At 36.6% G+C, this 21,632-nt stretch overlaps 1 protein-coding gene and 1 long non-coding RNA gene across 7 annotated transcripts; both read left to right on the forward strand.

Annotated features, from left to right (window-relative positions):
- The first annotated feature begins 82 nt into the window (after window positions 1-82).
- On the forward strand, window positions 83-3,506 carry LOC136266748 (uncharacterized). Of its 6 annotated transcripts, none has more exons than XR_010706255.1 (10): window positions 83-336; window positions 2,153-2,196; window positions 2,247-2,424; window positions 2,474-2,534; window positions 2,586-2,748; window positions 2,788-2,938; window positions 2,989-3,069; window positions 3,121-3,208; window positions 3,262-3,330; window positions 3,382-3,506. It is a non-coding gene; the product is annotated as an uncharacterized lncRNA (long non-coding RNA). The 6 variants fall into 6 exon arrangements; XR_010706251.1 differs by having other exon boundaries at window positions 2,799-2,938; XR_010706256.1 differs by having other exon boundaries at window positions 2,809-2,938.
- A 1,996-nt stretch (window positions 3,507-5,502) lies between these two features.
- On the forward strand, window positions 5,503-21,032 carry LOC136266735 (uncharacterized). Its single transcript, XM_066061758.1, has 9 exons — window positions 5,503-5,694; window positions 7,518-7,649; window positions 7,700-7,806; window positions 9,563-9,658; window positions 19,550-19,645; window positions 19,922-20,056; window positions 20,122-20,147; window positions 20,685-20,733; window positions 20,790-21,032. The coding sequence occupies exons 1-9, from the start codon at window positions 5,618-5,620 to the stop codon at window positions 20,984-20,986; spliced, it is 915 nt and encodes a 304-aa protein (XP_065917830.1). The 5' UTR covers window positions 5,503-5,617; the 3' UTR covers window positions 20,987-21,032.
- Window positions 21,033-21,632: the final 600 nt, after the last annotated feature.

Raw genomic sequence — 21,632 nt, forward strand, 5'->3', positions numbered from 1 at the left:
TTTTCTTGCACAGTTAGCACACCTGCAAAACTTCGTAATAATGCTTGTCTAAAATTGAAGGGGTCAGTGGTGTGCGCATGCGTATTAGATGCAATTGAGTCGCCATCTTTGTCGCTATTGTTGTATCATAGGTTGTAAATGTGAGTGATATGATGGTGTGCTCGGACGGTGTATCTCGCGGAGAGTGTGCGCGATCGGCGCCATCGCCCAATGAGCCACGATGATAGTTATGGACCACAACTGTACATCCCTGCTGGCCTGTCACAGTAGTGGTGAAGTGGCGCGGCCAAGTGGATAATTCCTTCAATGGCAGCCATCAAAAACAGCTCTAGATGAGTAAGTATTAGACTAAAATGATAGCTTGTACGATAGGTTTAACCGTATAAACGAAGTGTATATTTAGCCGGTACCGGTTTGCAAACACTAACGGCTATTGTGCCGGCACTAGTAGGTTGCCCCGAGCATTCAACTTTAGGGCACGCGTCTAGTAGGTTGCCCCGAGCATTCAACTTTAGGGGATGCGAAAAGTAGTTCCTTAGCGTTAGGGTAGAGATTTCCAACTAAATTAAATAATTAACATTCCATACATTCATTGGTATGAAAAATATTTTGCATTTTGTCAGGGTCATTTTAGTGCAAACCCCACCTCAATCAATGGTTCCTATCAAAAGATATAAGGAAAAGAAGTTGACAGTGTGATGATTTTTGTGTACAGCATTTCAATGCTTTTTATGTATATTGCATGGCACCAAACACAATATACAAAGTGTCATAAATCTAGATAGGAAACTAATAACGACATGAAATTTTCACCACATATCTATTTTATGAAGAACAGCATATGAAGTAAGTAAAACCTCTCAAAAGTGACCACTTCTTTGTAGACTGACCACTCAGAATATTACATGAATAAAGCAAGTGATGCATAAATAAAACTGTGTGTTATGTAATACTAAATATATATACACAGGTACTTAATGCATTTTCAAGGATAACTAACTAGAAAAATCGGTAATATTTTATAAATGGCAAGTACTGGCATCACAAGTCGCAATTAACACGTACTTCGGAAACATGACAATCAGATAACACAATGTAAGAGCAACATTATTTTTAAATAGATTTGTTTGGACACTGCTCAGCTTTATTTATCACATTGTAAGCACTAAGGATGATTATTATATAACACAATGACATCACTGTACTACAAAGAGAAATTATAAATAGTTTCTGATCAAAATTACAATCACTGAAGCTGCTATAAAATGGATCAAAACAGCAGTAAACACACCAGAATATAACAACAGGTACGTGTGAAGCCATGTAAGGTTGGTATCACATGCCAGTCTCCACTTTTGAAAAGATTATGCTCAACCTTGAACCTTATTTTGCAATTCCGCGCAAGACAACAAACTGCTCACCTTCAAACTATACTTGCATCGATGCAGGGGGATGCCTTGAAGCCCAGGGTGATAGTAATGCTGAATTCTGAGCAGTGTTAGATGGCGATTTACCTTTAAAAGGGCCATATTTCCATCGTAATCGAACATCAATCGTCCTCCAATCAAAAAACACATGGAAAAATCGAAATCAGCATATACGGTTTGCCCAGAACCACTTTCTTCGTCCTCATCAGCAGCAGATTCACGCGGAAACACTCGGAAACTTCGGCTATCACAGGTGCCACATTCTTCCAATTAGAATTACGTACGCAATTATTTGTATGGGCTTCCTATGGGGATTTTTATTTCTCAAACTTTGATTTGCTGTATTTCAATAAATACCGAATGGATTTTAATCCAGTAAAGTGCAATACAAAGTACGAAGCATTGGCTACCATTTAATGGAACGGCAGCTTGTGAAACGTTTGTTGAAGGTGTATAATTTAAGTAGCAAAAATATGTGTGAAAAATTGGTAGGTTGGAAATCGCTAGTTAGGGGTAGGCTAGGGTTCAGCTTTGGTTTCTTCTTCACTCTTGTTATATATAGAAGTCACTTCAGTCAGATGTTTATAACGTAGAAACTAAATAATAGGCTCTATATAACCTGCCTATTAAATTGTTTATTGTGTATTGTATGACAATGGCCTGCAAATGATTCAACTTTAGTGTTGCTGTGTACATATTACATGTTTTATATCTTGTTATCTCAGCTTATGGCGGATGACGAGTGGACACAGTTCATCAGCCATCAACGGTAAAAGTATGCATGGTCTGCTCTTATGATTTTGTATATTATCTCTTCAGAAGTACAGTTTCTTGTCGAACCTCTTGGTTCTACAGGCTGTCAGTGTACAACATCTGCAGTGTTAGTTTCCTTCAATGGCAGCTGCTTCCGTTAAAGAATCTGGTAGCGACCATGTGTGGACTTTTTGGTTCTTTTTTCACGGAGTTGTTCGACGTCATCTTCTAATTACTTACAGCTGTAAGTGCATTAAACCTGATTGTGTTTTTATTCATTTTCTTTTGAATAGGGTAGGAATTACAGACTTGGTCTCAGTTCTAGGAGATTCTTTGTATTGCTAACATCTGTAAGTAAGTACACTGAGAGTGTCCAGTATACAATTTATATTTACCTTCATTTAGATTTGTGGAAACTGGTCTCATTTCTTCATGTTTTTCACTACTTTTTATCAACAGCTGACGGCTGCTACCTTGTCTGGCACTGTAAATGAGTTGAGTGCTTTCAAGAACCTGTTCCATCTTGTTTGTCCTTATTTCACTGACCATGCTCGTATTGCTAACAAAAGTAAGTTCACTGAGAGTATGCAAATTATATTATATTTAGTCTTGTTTCAGTTGTACTTAGTGATTACAAGATTCTTGGACTTGGTTATCAGTGTATCAGATGTTTCTTGTGAGCTTACGTACACATTAGCCCAACAAAGTCACATACTAAGTGGCTGTTTTATGTCTGGTTAGACTCACTGATAACACCTGTAAGTACACCAAGTAATCCAGAATATGAATTATGTTTGCCTCCTTTTAGGGTTGTGAGACCTGGTCTTATCAGACTTGTCTTAGTTGTACATGGATTGTCGGTCTCAGTTTTAAAAGATTGTTACAAACTGTAAGTACAATGATTGTTCAGTATACGCATTATATTTACCATCTTTAATAGAGTTGTGGGACCTAGCCGCCGTTCTACATGGTAATGCTAGGTTTCCAGACAAGGTCTCGGTTTTATGAGATTCTTATTGTTACAAACTGTAAGTCCAACGATTGTCCAGAATAAACATTATATTTACCATCTTTGTATTAGAGCTGTGGGACAGTTCTACCAGACGGCTAACAGATTGTCATAGAGTTCTACATAGTGATGATAATACAGGTAATTTGTAATGAAACTTGTGAATTGTATTTACTGTCTTACCTGCTGCAGTTGGATAAAGACTGATAAAGGATGAAATTGATTTGATACTGTCATGGCCAAGGAGACATTGATTTACTAGCTGTACCTATTGTGATTTTAACATATTTACAGAATTAAATTCATTACAAATATAATTATAGAAATTATTTAATTAAGGTAGCCACAGATTATAGGAAAGTAAAAAAGTACAGTAGTATAGTAGCCAATATATGGTTGAAATAGGCTTAGTATAGTCTGATAATACACCACACTATACTAGTGATTTAATCTCTAATATATGACCGTCTTAAATGTATTCAATAAGCTTGTTATAGTAAAGTCCTAATCTATTAATATACGCTGTACTATTTCATTCCAATACTAACATAATAAGACTGTTATAGACCTTATTATTCTGAGCTTTTTTCACAGTGAGTGTTCACATAGTTAGCTATTATCTACTCCGAAACAGCCAAGCTATAAAAAAAAGAGTGCGGCCCTCAGAAAGGCTATGGTGAAAAAAGATGTGAAATTCAAAGGTGGCGGCCAAGAAATGGCAGTGATGGTAGGTTAATGGTAAAAATTTTAATAACGACAATTCAGGTGAATTTTTTAAATTTATTTTTTGTGCCAAGACCAAGCGGCACCAAATTCACCTGAATTGTCGTTATAAATTTTTTACCATTAACCTACCATCACGGCCATTTCTTGGCCGCCACCTTGGATTTCACGTCTTTTTTCACCATAGCTAGCCTTTCTGAGGGCCGCACTCTTTTTTTGCAACTTGGCTGTTTTGGATTAGACAATAATTATGTAATTATTATCATAGATAGTATAGTCATATTATACAATAGCATAGGCGGCGGAAAGGGGGGGGGGGGGGGGGGCTTAGCCCCCCTCAGAATGATATCACACTGAAATTATCTTTCTTGGAGTGGGGCTGAAAACCTTGATAAAGATCGAGATACTCTAATAGAGCAGTCACTCTAATAAAGTAGTCAGTGTGTAGCGAGCTATGAAAGGATTTTTATGTAGTTTATCAGCTAGAAATGGTAGCTGGTGAGGTGGAAAGCTCTTGTCAGTTGGTTGCGACCTTTTTTTTTTTTGGTCTCACCTTACCAAACTATAGAAATAAGTCTGGGTCAGCCCAGCCTCCCCCCTCATATCAACTACTTCCTCCGCCGCTGTACAATAGCTATACCATGCGGGCACCTATAGTCTGGCACCGCTCGCCCCTTCGCAAAAAGTAGTTTACTTTTTGCTACTTTTTACTACTTTTTACTTAAGTTTATACTTTTTTTGCGAAGTTTAAATTTTACTTACTTTTGCGAAGGCTTTTAATTTACTTTTTGCGAAAAAGGCGGGCAGCGACTAGTGGGTACTGTGACATGCATGTGCCTATTAGTAAGTTTAGCTCAAAAACGTAATTTTAGCTTGCCTAAAAACTTTAAATAGCCAGTTGACCAAAAATCAGATCCCTCCCCTTCCCCCAAGTCGCTTCTGCATCGCAATTATTCACTCCACCCAGTAGCTAACTATAGCTAGCTGCTCAAAAGATGAAGGCGTACTTTTAAAAAGTTGGCTCAGTAATGGAAATGGAAATCATCCGCATACAAACCACAGCGGTATGCCTGAGCAGAAATATAAATAATGAGGGAGTGGCCTTAAAGTATTGTTCCCTGTTTTGTTGCACTCCTGGATGAACTTGCAGTGAATTTGTACGAAAAGCACCCCTAAGGCCACTCCAAATAAATTCTCTGTTTCCCGTCCACCGCCCGCATCTGGTTACTGTCAGCTCTAAATATTCCATTATTCCGTATTCTTCCATTATTTTCCGATTATTCTTGCATATTATCAAACCCACTAAAAGACAGCGTCAGCAGCAGCAGCGGCACAAACTTCACGTTTGTGTTACTTTGCAACATTACTGTAAAAGGAAGGAAAAAAACATAAGCATGCTTTCATGCAGCTTTGCATGGTTGTGCCATGCAGGCAAATAATGGCTTGAAAAGCTGCCAATCTTATAATGAACTAGCTTATGGAAATGGACCGCCCGCCCGCCCGCATGCAAATATGCCTGAGTCCAGGACGGGAAACAGAGAATTTATTTGGAGTGGCCTAATATGTTGAAAAGCGGAAAGGACACGGTGTTATACTGGCCCTGCAGAATCCATTCTCGTGCTCCAGTCTGAAGCAGTTAATAAGAATTGTGCGATTCGGAGAGTCAGACCTGCTGTAGCGTAGATCGTAAGGCGTTGCCAGGAAAATGATTCGTTTGCTAATCATTCTGTTTCTTGTGACAGTAGCTACAAAGTTTTTGAGAGTGAAATCACATGAAACACGGTAAGACACTTGTCCAGTTTGGAACACAGTAAGATCAAATATTAGCTATGTAGCTACACACAGTATCTAGCTGCTAGCTGTTAACTTGTAATGCATCAGTGATTGATGGTGCGGTCCAGACTTGTGTGGAATAAAGTCTAGCTGATTGGATATATGCAGCCCGAGGATCAATGCAACTGCCAGCTTGAACTTTCTATAACAGAGTTAATAATTGTGTTAGGGAGAACCAAATTTACAGAAGCCATGACAAAAACCTAGCTAGTTGCCCAGTTCCTTTCTCTCAATAACAGAATTCATAGAAACCCTTTGACTTCTTCACTAACTATGAACAGTCAGCACTGAGCACTCATTTTGGACAGACTATACAGGGTTGGATACTCTCCCTGGCTGTACTTGTCTACGTACGTATATTCGCTTAATTCAGTCCACTCAGACCGCGGCTGAAGGGTTGATCATGGCTGTAGCTATAACTATGACAACTCTTGAAGTCGGAAAACAGTCACTCAGCAAATTTTCTAAAATTTCCCCTGTTTTATACAACATGCAGCTACGTAGCTACTCGTACAGCTACCCATGCAGCTACTCATTCAGTAATAGCCTTATCAAACTTGAGACTAATAATTATTATGCATCTGTCACAAATTATTGTCCTTAGTGGGACCCTGCATACTGCAGTTATGCAATGCCATGCTGAGGAGATACTATAACTGCAATGGGGCTGCATAAGAGGGTATGTAATGGCATGTAACAAAACTTGTACTATCTGTAAGAGACAAGTCCTACATTGATTGACTGTCAACACTGAATTTACCATCCCTGTTAGCTATAGGTACAGAGACTATATATACAGACATGGTAACCAAATATTTATTCATAATGGTTAATTTAAGCTGCTGTGCAAGCTTTTTCATTCTTTCTCATATCATGCAAACCAGAGATCGTTTGTTTAAAGTATACTCAATCCCCCTGCTTATCATTTATGTTGAGTAAACTAGCTATGGGTATTTTAATGACTGGAACAATCACACAAATCATTATTGTGGTTATGTAGTCCATAACAGTATTTTACTTATATTCAGGAATACATACCAGTTGGACCAGACACATTGATTGGCCTTGATGGTGGGTATCCACCTAAGCGCTAGCTTTACCACCACAACCACCACAAAGGCTTCCCTTTGAAATAACAAGTGGGTTTAGAAATATCATGTTTTTCATTACACTTTTAAATATTTTTACTTGTTATTGAGAGAATATAAGATCATCAGCTGCAAATATTTTAATGTTGAATGGCTGCAGGTGCATATCCCATATAAGTTCATATGCATGCATATTATTTAGAAGCCCATGTAGAAATCTATTTCTCATAATCAATACAAGACACTGTTTCTGCACCTTGTAGCAGCTATCACTCTGATAAGCCATGCACAAATTTTGGTGAACTTTGTTCCCTTTATCCTCTGACCTTAATATAGCTCTTAATGCACATAAATATAGTATATCTCAAGTGTGTGATGGTAAGGATAATGCTCAATTCTGTACTAATTACTTCAGTTTGAAACATGTGAATCAGCTTTCTATTTAGTAGAGTAGCATAGCTCATAAATGTGGTGATTTTGTGCATACTTGTCTGGGTAGTTATGTAGGGTTTGTGGCAACAGCAATTAATTAGAAGCGTGAACATGTGTTTATTATTATTATTGACTGTCGTGTACATATATGGCTATGTGTATATCCATACTGCTGCACCATAAATTTCATAGTTTAATAAATTTCAGATGTTGTATGGATGCCATTACAATTGCACTATTGTATCCACACAGGTTATGCTATAAAACTACAGCTGTATACTATGCAGCTTCAACAACTTTGTACCACATAGCTTATCGGGTAGAGAATTACACAACAAAATGTTTAGACTTATTGATTATTACTATCTACTGTCCAGCTAGCCGGTATGTTGATGAATGCATTGTGAATAATATATACTCTTTCGTACATATAGTACAGTTAGCTACAAACAAGCTTACACCACTTATTATCCAGCTATGTCATATTCTCTTGTGATGGAGTGTTGTACTGGCTACACTGGTCATCCCCCAGAGTGTCATGGTAATTCATAACTAAGTATATAATTCTATATAAGGGGCTTGTGAGGGCTGTGCATCAGAGTTGAAACCAGACAAATAACTGTCAAAGCCGAAGATTGAATAATACTTGGGACCTGGATTTGTCTTTTGTGACACACTAGGATTGGGTGCCCTTTAAGCATATTTACAAGGATTAGCTGTTCATGGAGCCAGAGTTAATACATTATGACTAATCACATAGCAGTGCCTTTCGATAAAATGGAATTCAGCTACTGAGTTATAAAGCAAAAACCAAAATCACGGAATTGAGGTACTGGCGCACCAGTCTTATCACGCATGACAGCAGATCAAATTACAATTGTGTCATGTAAGATCATATGATCCACCCAATAATACTAACTGTTCTAAGTGGCTAGCACCGCTTCTGGACACATTTTATTGTGCAAATTGTTAAGTTAACTGTTCTGGAGTACCTGGCTATAAATGTGTAGTATGTGATAGCACTGCTTCTGGATGTGTTATATACTGTAGCCCAAATTGGTAAGTTAGTTGTTCTGGAATACATGGCTTTAAATCTGTAGTTGCTTATGACTGTGTTTGAGAAAGTCGGTCTCATCACTTATTTGAAAATATTGAGAACTACCAGTTTAAGTATCTGCATGATGTCAAGGGCTGGATATCACCACACCTAGCTCACCAATGATTAAAGCTACTGTATGTGTACCAAATTTCACATGTTTTACACCATGTAATACTCTCACTTTCCAGAGTGTCCACTGTAAAAGTAGCCAACAAATAAGTTTTCCCCATTTAAGATTGTTTTTACTTCAAGGTTGACTGTATCAGGTGAGCTCCAATAGGGGTGTTATATTAGGTGGGGGTAGATGGGAGGGCAAGAATTTGTTTTTAATATGAGTGCGGAATGTGTAGGGACGAATTAGGCCAGATTATTGGCTAAAGTTGGCTTAATTGAAAGGAAATCTACAACCAAGTTGTTCAACACTGCGGAGCTGTACAGCCACATACAGCCATCCCTGGGTCAGCCCAAGCTCCTTTAAGACCCCAGACTGCTCATATGGCTCACCACTAAGCTTGGGAAAAGCAGCCAGCAAAAACAGACCACTCGAGTCTAGCTGATGTTGATAATGAAATTTGATAGTTTAATAATGTGGCTTTGTGTTCTTGATGAAAAATCAAACCTGCAGTCATGGGCCATAAGATGTAGTATCGCGAGTGCTCACATAGGATGGAGGGCACCAACTAGGTTTCAAAATGAATAGGAATAATGGCTGACGGCTATAGAGGCAAAATCATAGTGCTACAGTGTATGCTGGCTCCTTACTTGTTATAATACCAGTATAATAGCAAATTGACAGAGAAAACATTTGGACAAGGCCATCCACTTTTGTATTACTGTTTTTTGCCAAGTCAGGTCTTTAGCAAGGCCATTTGAGCTTGTCAAAGCACCAAGGGAAGTGTGTAGCTCTTGCAGGCTCTTATAGTTTAGGGAATGCTGAGGCATAAAACTATCAGTCTAGTGTAATGGTGTACCTATTCAATGGCAGTGTTAGTTGATTTCCTACATGATGTGCAACATAGATCAGTTTTGTAAATTTGCTCAATTTTACACGCTAAGTAATAACTGTGTCACTCAATAATATTATGCATAGTTATTGCATAAAGTTGCATATTTATGACACTTGATGAGTGCATATACACACATATGGCTATGGTTAATTATGAAGTGTGTAAGTGATTGTTTATGATTTATATTTTAGCTATCTGTTCTGGAGGTTGTCGCAATGGAGGAACATGCAGTTCACCAGAAGTGTGTACATGTGCTCCAGGATGGACTGGTATCAACTGTGAACAAGGTAGACATAAGCCTTACATTTCATTTTAAAGTGCATGATAGATAGCCACATTATAGGTATAATATCAATGAAGCTATAATATCAATGATTGTAAGTAAACAGTGTTACTGGTTGTAAACATTCCTAAAAAACATATGCTATCCATGCAAAAACAGCTAGCCAAAGTGTGAAAATTATGGTTTTTAGAAGTTGACAATAAAACGTAAGGTGTATCATTACCATTTAATCCCTACTTTAGTCATGCTCTTCTATTGTTTGCACTTCTGGTGACTTTTCCCCTTGTTTATGCACTTTTATTGTAATGATCCATATTAAATAGCCATGAAGATACAAGGCAAAAACCAAACAACTGTAAAGTTGTGAAATGAGATATTCTAGCTATATGAATGATTACCGAGCTTCACGTCTCACAGACCTCTAGCAGGGACAGATTTAGGGGAGCTAAGGGGGCTGTAGCCCCCTCCCCCCCTTTCCTTTCTTAAAGGAAGTACTTGGCCAATAAAACCCTAAATCTTCTATGTGTATCAAAAACAGACTTATTTCAGGAACTATGCATCACTACCAACACAAATAATGTCTGTGTAGTTAACTACCTATTGTTCAACTCTGTTCCAGGAGAATATAGCTTCTTTTCCTCAACAGTTCTTCAAAAAACAGGTTTCAATTGTGGGTTTCATCTCCAGTTAATAGGTTTTAAAAACAAGTTTTAATTGTGGGTTTTAATTGTTTTATTCAGATAATTAGCAGTGTTTTCCACTATGACTATAAGAGGTGATTAGTGTGGTTTTTAAATGAATTATATGATTCAAAAGTTTTAGTTGGTTTGATTGGTTAGAGTTATCAACTTCAGTATAATATATAGCTACCAACTTAGCCATTTAGCAAACTGTAGTCTTTTGGTAATTTGCAATCTCATAAGGCAGCTATAGCATATTCACCCACTTTTGTCTGTGAATGTAAAATCTGTATCAGTTACCTTCTGATATGACCCCATGCTGTGGGTTATGGTGCTGGCATTTGTAGCTAGCTATTCAGTCTTCATAACCCAGCAGATCTAGAAAGTTGACTATCACAACAGCAAATTCAGAAAGCCCATAAATTTACACTTTGCTAAGGATTGCCAGTGGACTAGCTAACAACTACTAGTACTATTCACTGCATTCTGCTTTTCAGTACACTTTTTTGGTGTTATGGCTAACAAAGTGTCACTAGTCTAATAAGACTGAGAACATGCATACTATTGTGACATTCAACACCACTACTACTTAACTATATTATTACATGTTTCTGCTGATTAGAACATGGCTAAGAGGAGCTGATGCATTATGGTATAATAGCTAGCTATATCTAAATGCTTGGTAGCTACAAATGAAAAGATTATCATGCATGCATGATAGCTTTACTCAAATATGAATGCATATTGCAATCAGTCTTGATTTAATGGAAAAGTAAAATTTAATGACATAAATTTTCACTGAAAAACTGCTAGAAACATTCTCAGGTTCACTTTTAGGGGGCTTAATTTTCAAAAATTTCCTGGGGGTATGCCCCCAGACCCCCTAGGTTGGAATGCTTTGAATGCTAGTGTGCTTTGCACACTAATGTAGTCATTATTCCAAATTTGACCATGGATACTATATACATGAATCTTACCTTGTGAGAAGGCTTGGTATCTTAAAATGTCTGGCTAGTTGCATATGTCAATGTCCAGCTTAGCACCCACCCCTCATTTCAAAAAATTCCAGCCCCTGCCTAGAGAGAGTGCTGAGTTACATAATTTTGATTGATATGTTCCAACTCCATTTTACACAGCACTTCACACAACGAATGATATCTGAAGCTAATGTATAACCAATCTGTTTGTGTACGTCAATATTTGGAGACGTGCATAGTATGAAAATTATGGAACTCATTCTTACGACATGATAGTCAACACGAAGCCATAAATGCTGTAACACAAATCAACACCTTGCACTGTTAGCAAAAAGCAAATGTCTAGCAAAGTGAGAAAATCAAATCCATAGCCTTAACTATAATGCTTGTTTAAAGGACTTAGTAAGTATTGTAAGTAATAAGCACCGTGGAATTTCCATCCCAGCAGTATGGCATTATGTGAGTCATAAGTCTGTTTATTCAGCTTATGCTTATCTTTGTGATGATTGTAGATAATTATCACCAATCCTCATATCACTAATCCTTTTTACTACGTTTTGGACAGAATTGCCACATGGCTGTTGTACAAATCTGGTATCTAGTCAGGCACATGATACATTTCCTACCCTCTATCTTCATAACCAAGTTGATCCAAATCTGATCGATACTATCATTACATATGATAGTACTTAATATGTAGGGATTGGTAAGAAATCATATGGCTTCATGAATTTTTGCACTTTAAAAACAGCCTTACAATAAGTTTTACTTGAAAGAAACCACCTGGAATGCATTATTACTGCTGTAATGATGCTGTACCTTGGTTAAATGAAGCGAAAAATCTAATGTTTCAATGTACAGTGAGTTTTTAAAAAAATTGAAATTCACTTGGATTTCGTCTGCCTGACTGCCTGCTGTAAGACTTCGTTGCACTAGGTGTATGGCTCCAGAAATTCCAGACAGTCAAGGTAATGATGGCGGATTCACGAATCTGTTGTTCCAATTATGTTCTGTCCACTGCATCATGCTGTTTGCTTTCATCATCTTTGGTCTCCTCGAAGGATAATTGATAGCTGCGGCACTTAATAGTTTCAGTGCACGTCACAACTCACAACCCAAACACGTGATTGTAATGAAGTGTGAGTACATATGCGTAAGACAAGGGTGAATGGGTGTAGTAGTCAAGGAGTTGTCTCTAGCATTTTTTAATGCTGGGTAGTTGTTTTATAGTCTTACCAGTTTAGTGTTTTGTGAGGTAGCTAGCTAATAATGCCTTTGAGGGGCAGATCCACCTCGGTATCTAGACTTCTAAAAGTGAGGGTTCCACTCTTAATGGTGAACTCTCCAGTGATGTTTTACTGTTAAGGTTACAGGATACTGTAACCCACATGTACACTGTCAATCATTTTTCATGATATTGTTCTTAATCAATTGTTATCAAATATTTATGCATTCTTAACTTCTCATTAATCGACATGAAATTCTAATATTGTTATGGAAACATGAGTTGTCCCCATGCCAATTAGTGAAAACTGTGAACCAAAAATCAGACCAATGAAGAACCATGAGAACTTACTAACAATTCTATAAGGTTTGGAGAACATCACTTGTGAGGGGCTTGTGAATAATGTGTATAGTTGCTGAAATATGGCTACAATATGGCCTAAAGCAAGACACTGTAGTCTCAAAATTAAGTTTTAAATTCATATCACAAGCACTAGGAACATTAGCGCTATAATAAATTTTAATAAATTAATTGGCTTGTTTACTCCGATTCAGCAGCGTGCTATAATGAGGAGCCAAAGATTGTAATTCTGCTTGGCTATTTGTTATTCCACTTGAGTGCCATCATTTCAATTTAACTAGTCAAGAATTCTGAGATGCTCTGGCATTGCAATACAGAAAGCCTCTGTTGAACCTGCCTCCTTACTGCGATGGTTGTGGTGCTACATTTAGTGTGGAGCATGCTTTGGATTGCCGTGTTGGTGGTCTAGTTTCCCAATGCCACAATGAAGTTTGGGACGCTATTGGGAATTTGTCCTCTTTGGTATGGAAACAAGTTCAGAAGGAGCCTATTGTTTGTGAATCTACTATTGATGACTCCACCTCTGAAACTTTGATTGCTGATTTAAGAGTGAGTGGTGTTTAGGAACCCAGAGTTGATGCCATTTTTTATGTGCATGTAGTTGATACTGATGCTCCTTCATATTGCAGTCGTTTGCCTCAAGCTGTTCTTTGGTCTGCTGAAGTTGAGAAAAAAAGGAAGTATTCTCTAGCTTGTCAAGCACACCATGCTAGTTTTACCCCACTTTGCTTTAGAGTTGATTGTCTACTTGACGGTAAAGCAAACTTCTTTTTAAAGTGTCTAGCTGATCATTTGGCTGCGAGGTGGGAAAAGTCATGCAGTGTTGTCATGGGCTGGGTAAAAGCAAGACTCTCCTTTGCAATTCTTCATGCTATATACTATGCTTTGTGTTCGGGGCTCTCGGGCAAGATGGCAGTCATTGGGGGTGGTTGATGGAGCATCTATGTCTGAAGCATTATAACTGAACAATCTATTTATTTGTTTTTCTCTTATTGCTATGTTTTGTCTTTGTTGTAAAAAAATTATTTCTAACAAATGGCTCTGTCAAGCCCTAGACAGGAAGTCAAACTAGTAATCAAGACACACGGTAGTGTGTCGTGCAGCCAAGAAAGCCAGTGACCACACTGAGTATATTGACAGGGAGAAAGAAAACAGCTTTTTCATGCATGCATAACTCCATGGCCCCTTCTCCAAAGCACACCATTTTTGCATTATTATATATATATAGCTATCCTCCAGGTAGGGTGTGCCACACAGCAAATTTGATTAAATTTGCAACAGCCATTTGCAAGATATGGGCATTCAAAGTTTTGTTTTAATTTCTTCGTTTTTTCTTTTTATGCTGTACAGGGGCTTTGATTTATTTTTGCACACTTTGCAAAAATTGCTATAAAATGCAAAAGTGAGTTACAGTGAAAAAGTTATAAAACAAAACCCAAGTAAGTGTAAAATTGGGGGATTGAGATACTCTAATAGAGCATTCACTGCGGGGTAAAAAAAGTGTGCAAAAGATGTCAAAAAAAACTTACCAGAGTTCAAAGCAGGGACCTCCATACCTAACACCTGCATTCTTAACCATTGAAGCACTGCTACCTTGGCTGATCACCCCACTTAATTTCTGCTTTGTAAATGAAATTTCTAGTTGAAATCTGCTTATAATCAAGCATTTGTAATTTTATAGATCTGCCAATAGAAGTACTAGATTGTTCTAGAACATTCTATGTATGTTCTATTAGAAGTCCTCAAAAATGTGCACTCTATTAGAGTATTACAATAATATTTTCAAATATTGAATTAAATCATGCAATGAAATACATTTATAAGTCTGTCTTCAATAATTATCATTGTATCTACATAGAAAAAAAGAAATGTGAGTAAAAACAAATCTCAAAGTAAGCCATAGGCTGGTTTTTGGGCCTCATAAAGTACAAAAAGAAGTGAAATCCACACAAAACAGCCAAGCTGTGAAAATAACAGTGCAGCCTTAAAACTCCTGGGTGAAAATAGTTGTGAAATCAAAGGTGGTGACCAAGAAATGGCTGCAATGATGTTAATGCTAAAAAATTTTAATAAAGGCTTGTGCATTGTTAAAATTTATTAACATTAACATCATTGCAGCCATTTCTTGGCTGCCACCTTTGATTTCACAACTTTTTTCACCCATGCTTTTTAAGGCCGCATCATTTTACATGTGTTTTCTTGTACCTTGTAACTGTTCAGTCAGCATGTTATAGTTCTCCCAACAATTTAAGCTTGTTACCAGCTGACACACCTGTTACCAGCTGATACACAACACAACAACGCCAAGCCCACCTGAATTATGTAATAAAATTTTTGTTTGACAGTCACTCACTATCCCATAACCTTAAATCATCCACATTTAGGCCATTAGAAATGCAGCAGAAGCCTTTAAAAGTTGCTGTAATAGCTTTAAAAGACAAAGCATGATGATTATTTTTAGAGGAGCTTATTGCATATGAAGGTGAAAAATAGCTGCTTCAAGTGATATTTATACTATGTGGAAAACAAAGAGTATAACAGCTACATAGCTAGCTAAGCATAAAAAAGTAAAAAGTAAACAAGCTAGCTATTGAAAAAATTAAAAACTTTAAAAGGAAGTAGGGATTGATATATTATACATGCTACAAAAGTAAGGAAGCAAGCTAAAAAATGTTACAGCTGAAATGAGAAACAATCAATGCAATTAAATGTAAGGAAACAAGATTAGATGACTACTTACTAAAAATGAGACACACTTTAATCGCTACTTTTGGCTAATTTGATGGTCACATTTCAAGATGCTAGCCAAAAGTAGGCATTAAAGTGTGTCTCATTTTAGCAAGTAGTCATCTAATCTTGTTTCCTTACTTTTTATTGCATGGATCATTTCAGCTGTATCATTTTTGAGCTTGTTTCCTTACTTTTTGTAGCATGTATAATTATTATATCAATCCCTACTTCCTTTTAAAATTTAAAATGTTTTTAATACAATGTAGCTAGTTGAAAAACACACTCCGTATTTTTACAAACACAATAAGACCCCTTACCATACTGTAATATGGCATTGGACTATAAGTTGGCTCTATATAATTTTAATCATAATTATGAGTACAATTCTTATTAAGTTAATGATTGTAAGTTTGAGTTTTGTTTTCAGACTAAAACCTTGAGATCTGTAACATAATTTGAGAATTTAGTACCTGACATGAGACCTTGAGAAGAGGCCAAAAAACTTGAGCTGCTACAGTAGAAATTATATGTGCACTATAATGGCTGTAGATGTAGATGACCATCCCTGCTATTGGTATGATTCCTACTTCACCTTCTTTCCTTCCTATACATATGTTCTCCAGTTAAAAAACTTCACTGAATGAATAATATATATGTGACCGGATTTGCGAAAAGGTACCTTTTTCGCACACAAAATTTGACCAATTTTTTGAACTTTAAAGCTTCATAACTTTTCGATCATGACATATAATTACTTGAAATTTTCAATGAAAGTAGCTAAAGTATCTGGCCACATTTTGATAGTAAGAGCAAGTTAATCAGCACAAGGAGTCAAGTGTTACATCATTTTGTTTGTCCGTATGTCAAATGTGTGGAAAAGGTACCTTTTCGCAAATCCGGTCACATATACACATATATGAATTAATCAAAATTAATAATGTTGCAATTTTTTCAGAACATTCATGACTTTTGCCATTTTTTATCAGACTATCTACAGCAACCAAAACAGTACAGAAACAATCCTCATCCAGTTTTTCTCTCATAAAGGTTTATAGAATTCACAATTTATTACATCAGACATGTAATTCAAATAATAATCACGAAGCATCTTGGAGGATCACATTTCCAGCAATTTATTTATTGATACACATGATTATATTCTTTTCATTCCTAACATCAATATTGAAGTATTGAAGTGTTCAAGTCATCTCAGCCTCAATGGTAACATTTCTAAAAAATTTCATCAAAAGTGTTAAGCTCAATGAGTAGTTACATTTAACGGTATCATGCACTATCATACAGTACAGTTATCGGTAGTAACTGTATAATTATTAGGGATCTAAACACTTTCTCACAAAAGGGTCTTAAGTATGACTCGAAATGCTTCCAATAGATTGTGACAAATTTTAAATATTTAGAAATTTTCTATTGCCTGACTGATTTCTTATACAAGTACACGAAAAAATTTGGAATTTTTCAACTAGAGTAGGGACCATAGCACATCGATAGAAAGTACTGAAGCAAGTTGAGTAGTCCATGATATTAAATCACAGTAAAACAATAATAAGTATTATATCCCTACTGTGCATTTCCGTTATGGTATCTTGAGCACAGCAGGGATGTAACACTTCTTATTGTTTTACTGTAATTTAATATCATGGACTACTCAACTTGTTTCAGTACTTTTTATTGATGTGCTATGGTCCCTACTCTAGTTGAAAATTCCAATTTGTTTTGTGTACATGTTTGTTAACTTGTTTTGTAAATAATTTTATTATGACTGGTGAACCCACGCATACTGCATTTGAAATAGCACCACGTGCCCCAGCTATATCAATTATTGTCTGAAAAGTGAAGCATCCATTATGCTTTGTTGTCAGCTATGTTCAACCTGTTACACAGCATTTCAAATCAAGAACTTTTCCGGAAGCACCTCTACAATCTACGCATACCAAAATAAATGGTGAATTTTATTAATTATCATCTGAAAAGTGAAGTATCCATTATGCTTCGCTGTTGGCTATGTTCAACCCGTTACACAGCAGTACGAGTCAAGACTGAACTGTTTGAAAAGTACCTCTGCATTCAAAATAGCCACTATGAAGAATACGGATGATTTCTGTTTCGAAGGGAAGCCATCACATGATTGTTCCAAATCGACAGCTTTCTCTGTCAGCAAAGATGAATGGGACACAAAGGAGGACACTGGTAAGTCCATGAAGAATGCATTGTACATACTGTGGTATGCCAAAAGGCACCTGTCAGGCCGAAACGATGTCGAACAGTGAAAAAATCAAGCCCGTAGCCTTAGCCGTTATCGAGTTACGCTTGTCTGAAGGCATCAGTCAGTTACTTACAGTGTACTTACTTACTTACTTACTCAGTCAGTCAGTAGAAACTTTTGTCAAATTAAAAAATTATTAAAATTCCGTAGCAACTTGTTGAATGCGTTTTGGGTCGATCTGAAAGCTTGTTTGGGCTTAGTTTTACCTCACCGATACTGCCTCATCGTCATCAGGTAAAATTGAGGCTGGTTTTTGGGTGATGTTGTTTCGTGGGCCACGCCTACTCCTTTGTGGTCCCTACTATACAGTTACTATCGTACTGTATGATACTTACTTACTAATGACTTCAGACAAGTAAATGCTGCAGGGTTGATTTTTTCACTGCTCAGCCTGACAAGTGCCTTTTGGCATACTGCAGTACACACAATGTATGCATCATGGACTTACTTTGTGTCCTCCTTTGTGTCCCATTGATCTTTGCTAATAGTACAAGCTAGGCATGAATTGCCGTAGTCTATATTTTTCATATATGTGACTGGATCTGTGAAAAAGGATCTTATATAGTTTTTCCATATCTTATCATGTGTTTAACTCATTGTCTTAAAATTACACTCATGCAGCTATGTTAGGAGTGTAAGGTGACCAAACTTAAGGCTGGTACCATACATACAAGTCAAGTTATAGATTGCCAAGTACATGCAATTGGAAAGACTATAAGACCCCCTTTTGCAGATCCGGTCACATTAGTGATTACAGAATCACTTCTCAAAGTGTTCTTCATAAACACTGTGTAATGGACTAAAACCATAGAAGAAAATGAAGTGTAATTTCCACTTCATTTTCAGCTAGTAATTGTTACTTGGGCATGCATATGATAATAAATCCAGCACCATTCCTTCATAAACAAACAAAGCCAGTTCAAGTTTGAGTAGGGATCATAGCAAAACAATAGGGCTGAGCAATTGTGACAATTTTCTACTTTCACGATTGTATAGGATGTAACATATCACTGTTATGATAACTGTCATGATGTTACAACTCACATTCATCGATAGCATCATATATATATATATATATATGTGTGTGCATGAATCAATGTGCAGTGAAGTTGTGTACAACTGTTCAACACAATTAAGACAGTTACAGACAGCATGGTGATAGAAATTCAATGGTTTCTAACAAGTATGCTTTTTAACTACATAGTAATTATTTACACAGTGAACAGTCTCAGTAGTGTAGGCTTGTTTTTCGGATTGTGTTCTTCGACAGCAGTGTGCACCATCATTTTAGATTTACTAATATACATTTGCATGTGATGTCACAACATCATGATTGATTATTTATAGTGCATATCAACATCACAATGTTTAACCACAATCGATATATGTGATCTTCCAGCCCTAAAAACAGTAGTGAAACAAGGAAGGTCACCTACACCTGCAGATAAATGGGCATTCTGAATTAAGGATTAAATGTCCACTAGTATATCTGCAGGAGTAGGTGGCCTTCCTTGTTTCACAGTTTTTTTGTACCATCCCTATATAGTTGAACTTTAAATTTACACAGTACTTGTAATTATACATGTATGTATGTGTATATTGTATGCTGTACAGCAATAAATAATTGTGTTCCTTTAAGCTATGTGCTCTGATGGTTGTCACAATGGAGGAACATGCAGTTCACCAGATGTGTGTACATGTACTCCAAGATGGAGCGGTAGCAATTGTGAGCAAGGTGGGCAAAATATATGCAAGTGGACTATGGGGGTCCCAATATGTATACAACTTCCCACTGTGCCACACCTTCTTTTTGCATGCAGGAATGCATGGGGCTAAAAGTTTTAATTGTAGTGAACTTTACATTAGCGAAATTACCCATTATGTGTTTTTCTGGCTTTTGTAAAAGTGACAATAAGGTGTATATTTAATGTGAAGACATAACAGTTAAAAGAATGAAGCGCATACATTCTGCATGCATGTGTATAAATCTATGGCAATGCAATTATTTCAGAATCTGATATTGACGAGTGCGCTGACTCCAATGGAGGATGCCAACATAACTGTACTAACACAATTGGTAGTTACCATTGCTCATGTGCTGCTGGACATGATCTCAATGATGATCATCATAGTTGTTCAAGAGCTGGTTAGTCACCATAATTTTGTTGGCAATATAATAAGTGCTTGTTTGTTATTTCTGCACAACTATAGCTACAGAAGTTTCTACAAGTTCAGGGGTAATGCAATAGATAATGCATGTGTTGTGTGCAGATGTATGTAGTTAGCTTTATGTATTCATGTATATGTTTGTATGCACATACTGGATGTGCTTCATGCATGTGTGCAGATGCATGCATGCATGCATGCATGTATGTATGTATGTATGTATGTATGTATGTATGTATGTATGTATGTATGTATGTATGTATGTATGTATGTATGTATGTATGTATGTATGTATGTATGTATGTATGTATGTATGTATGTAGGTATGTATGTATGTATGTATGTATACATGTATGTATGTATGTATGTATGTATGTATGTATGTATGTATGTATGTATGTATGTATGTATGTATGTATGCACGTATGTATGCACGTATGTACGTAGGTATGTATGCACGTACGTATGTATGTAGGTATGTATGTATGTATGCACGTATGTACGTAGGTATGTATGCACTTACGTATGTATGTAGGTATGTATGTACGTATGAATGTATGTATGTATGTATGTGATATGCATGAATAATAATTATTATTTATATATAGAGTGAAAACAGTAGTCTACCACTTCCTACTATAATTGTCATTGCAGTTGGTGAGTATATATAAACATACTGATATAGCCATGGTTTGTAATGCTATTTGCATTAGTTGGAGTGGTGGCATTGGCTTTAACAGTAACAGTAATAATTCTAGTAGTCCAAAGAAGACACAGAGACCAACCAAGGAATGCGCAAAGAGAAGTAGTAGGGTATCCAAATCGTTATGCACTAGAAGGTTTTGAAAATGGTGGTGATCATAATCATAACTCATTAGTACAACAAAATGAAACTAATTTAATGCATTAGAACATGGCATATTTCAGAGTTTTTACTGTTGCTTCATAAAACTTAACACTGATTGAATTATGTAATTCTTTACTGCAAGGTGTGTATGAACCATTTTCTTCTCTGCACATGTGAATTTGTACATTGAGAAAATCACAATAACATGATGGCAATTATGCTTAATGTAGCACTTACATACCTGACAAGTACACGTAACTGTGTTAGCAGTCAATATTCTCTGTAATAGAACATTCATTAATTTTGTCATAAATAGCTGTAAGATGTCTAAAACCTGTTAATACAAGATTAATTAGCAAATTAAATGTATTTCAGGGAAGAAAGGAAACAATATTATGATGAAGGGAAATTTATGGTAAAAGTAGTATATCACCTATGTCTGAATGCAGTGTACATACTTACCAGAGAAAACATTGGCAAATTTGAGGAGAGGCAAAAGGGGGTTGACCCTAAAATCTATTGCTCTTCTCCCCTACCCTGAATTTTTGGATAACATCACACCGAACACAAAATTAATAAGGAATGTTTATTCACACTCTATATTGAAGCGCAGAAATACAACGAGTAAATTAAATAGAAAACAACAAAAAATTATAGCTTCACCATACATTACACAAAAAACAGAAGGCATTGTGGGCAAAGGAGTTAG

Source organism: Dysidea avara, chromosome 9 (assembly GCF_963678975.1).
Source record: "Dysidea avara chromosome 9, odDysAvar1.4, whole genome shotgun sequence".
Lineage (NCBI taxonomy): Eukaryota > Metazoa > Porifera > Demospongiae > Dictyoceratida > Dysideidae > Dysidea > Dysidea avara.

Excerpts from the sequence above, each read along its gene's own strand:
- LOC136266735 (XM_066061758.1), top strand. The coding sequence starts at position 5,618 with ATGATTCGTTTGCTAATCATTCTGTTTCTTGTGACAGTAGCTACAAAG. Across the intron at positions 5,695-7,517 it reads GTGAAATCACATGAAACACG|GTTATGCTATAAAACTACAG; the intron begins GTAAGACACTTG and ends GTATCCACACAG. Across the intron at positions 20,734-20,789 it reads TATAATTGTCATTGCAGTTG|TTGGAGTGGTGGCATTGGCT; the intron begins GTGAGTATATAT and ends TATTTGCATTAG.